Raw genomic sequence first — 2,929 nt, forward strand, 5'->3', positions numbered from 1 at the left:
TGCCGGTTTGGCTATTTATAAAGGTGTTCGCAGTAAAGGGCAATAACTATATTTTCACTGCTTAAATCTGTTGAAACAAATAATAATAATAATAATAATAATAATAATAATAATAATAATAATAATAATAATAATAACAACAACAACAACAACAAAAACAACATCGAAAAATACTTTAGGAATGAGAACCCAGCTTCGAAATTTCCCCAAGACATCTGATGAAGGCTGGAGGGTATATCAGCCGAAACGTTGTGTTAACAACAAACAAGATGAGGACAAATATCCGTCAAATGTAAATAATGTAAATAGTGTACATAATTCCTTATCTCTTAAATATAGAATGTAGATTTCCTTCACATCACAGACCACTGTCTACCATGTAGTTGACCTAATTGACCACTATTGTTATATGTTCCACACTACAGTCCTTCCTCTGTTTCGTATTCAACTACAATTGTTGTATTTACAGGAACTCGGATGTAAGATGGTCTGCAATTTCAAAGCTGATTCCAGTAAGTCTGATCTTTTATTCGTTTGACTAGCTAACTGTAATCTTAGAAACCACTTTTTAGAACGGTGAATCTCGAAGCAGATAAAGCTATATAAAAATTATCGTGTAAATATTAGATTAAAAATCTCTTTTGAGAGTAAAAAATTGAAGGTTGCGAATGGGATACGAACCCACATTTTCTCATCTTCTGTAAATATGTCCCACGATAAACTTCGACTTTTCCCATCCAAAGTGTTTTTTTTTTACCCAATATTTGCACACTGTTATTTATAGTTCTATCCGCTTCAAGATCCACTGTTCCAAAAAGAATTATTTCACGTTTTCTCGAAGTTTATAAATTTTTATGACGTCAATCTTTATTAGAATTTTATTTATTTTTATTTACTTATTTTGAATAGAAGAAAGTAATCGAAAGCGAACGGGACGATTCTTGGAACTACCTAACGTGAAGGATTATGGTAGAAATGTACTAATAAAATGGAAAAAACCAAAGAAAATTAGTGGACAAGCACCGGATACTTTTAGTCACTTAGTTTATATCTTACTTAGTCGGAAACGACATCAGCAGACTGGATGGAAAATATTTCAGCAGGTAAGGATTCTTTTAATGTTAATAATAAGCTTTCTTTTGATTAATTCTATAAGTTTTCAACAGCGATTTAGCACCGTACTGCTACTGTATAACACTCTCTCTGAGAGATTTAGAAATGCAATACTTTTAATTTTGTAAACCAGTAAATTTATTTCACTTGAAATTCTATATAAGTTTTCAACAGCGATTTAGCACCGACAGTTAGCAAGGCCAAACTACTCCAGACTGATGAAGATCAACAAACCTGAAACCAGTCTCTGGACGCTAGCTTTGTTGCGTGGAGGTGCTTATCTCCCTTGTTTGAAAACGTAAGGACACAGAACCCTTGTGTCATGTAACCAACTAGAAACGGTGTTTCTTGGAGGTAAATAGCAGTAGCATTCTTCCCTTTCCTGGGACTGCCACATTAAGTTGGCAACAAAGCACCACTTTATCGTGCTGCTACTGTATAATTCTCTCTAAGAGATTTAGAAATGCAGTCTTTCTAAAATTTAAAATATTATTACAAAAATTCCGCCGAGGTCAACTTTGGCCTTTCATCTTTTCGGGGTCGATTAAATAAGTACTAGTTACGCACTGGGGTCGATGTAATCGGCTTAATTCCTTTGCCTGTCCTTGTTTATCCCCTCTATGTGTTTAGCCCTCGTGTGGGCAATAAAGAAATAAATACACGACACTTTGTTCAGTTTTAATTTCAAACTTGTAATGAAAATATTATGGAAGCTCAAATGATTTTTGCTACTGTTTTCATCTATGCTGTCTTACATCCGAGTATTATGGCGTGAAGTATTATAGCTTATCATAGCAGACTCTTTATGGTTCTATAGAATAAAATGGCATATAACGTGATACCATGTTTTAAATTGCCCTCAAGGACGTTACCTCAGAAAATTAAGTGCATGAATTCCAAAGTTTGGGCCATTTCGTGCGATCCCCTCTTCCTCTCTCTCACGCACACTGTCACCCTCTCTCACTCTCTCTCTCACTCTCTCTCTCTGTTTCTCTCTCACATACACACACGTTGAAATCCATATGTTAATGGTTTCATGTAAAATAAGTAAATTAAATTACTTTAATGAAGTTATTTCTGCAGGGAGGGGGCAGGATATGTATTATCAAGGGGTTGTTTGAAAATGCTTTAGTTTAATTCGGTAGTTGGTGGAGGCAAAGATCTAAGATAACACGATAATAATCACTAGTTTCCCCCATTAGATGAATCACCTGGCTTATTTTTTGCTGTTGTTGTTTTATCTGGACGAGAAAATAATTTTAAAATCTTTATGTTTGTTTTTCTATGCGATCCAAAAGAAAAAGAAGAACGTGAAATATTTTCAAGCATAAACAATGGCGGCGCGTTCCTTAGTGCTTAGGGATGTTGGACACACGGTCATTAGATTGTAGTTTCGCTTCCTGAACCAGACAATGTCTTGTGTTCTTGAGTAAAACGTTTCATATTCACATTGCGCCAATCCAATCCGTTGGCAAAAATGAATGTCCCTTCGACAGACTGGCGACCCGTATGTATATGTATATATATATATATATATATATATATATATATGTGCGTGTGTGTGTGTGTGTGTGTGTGTGTGTGTGTGTGTGTGTGTGTATGTATATGTATGTATATATAAGTATATATATGTATATATATATACGTATATATGTATATATATATATGTATGTATATATATATATGTATATGCATATATACGTACAAGTATGTGCATACCTACATCTACCTGTATATATAGGTGCATATCTTGGTACAGGACATTGCAAACAAAACGTAGACAAAATAATAATAATAACCAAAGTACAGAAAACTC

The 2,929-nt window shown here is 34.2% G+C and overlaps 1 protein-coding gene across 1 annotated transcript in view; it reads left to right on the forward strand.

Annotated features, from left to right (window-relative positions):
- The window catches only part of LOC106883560 (ephrin type-A receptor 4-B), a 136,992-nt gene that overhangs the window by 91,248 nt on the left and 42,815 nt on the right, over positions 1-2,929 (forward strand). Inside the window, exons 4-5 of the mRNA XM_014934611.2 lie at positions 470-512; positions 910-1,232. Of these exons, the coding sequence (XP_014790097.2) occupies positions 470-512; positions 910-1,232 (366 nt within the window). The remainder of the gene's footprint in view (positions 1-469; positions 513-909; positions 1,233-2,929) is intronic.

The sequence above is a fragment of the Octopus bimaculoides genome, chromosome 9, assembly GCF_001194135.2.
Source record: "Octopus bimaculoides isolate UCB-OBI-ISO-001 chromosome 9, ASM119413v2, whole genome shotgun sequence".
Lineage (NCBI taxonomy): Eukaryota > Metazoa > Mollusca > Cephalopoda > Octopoda > Octopodidae > Octopus > Octopus bimaculoides.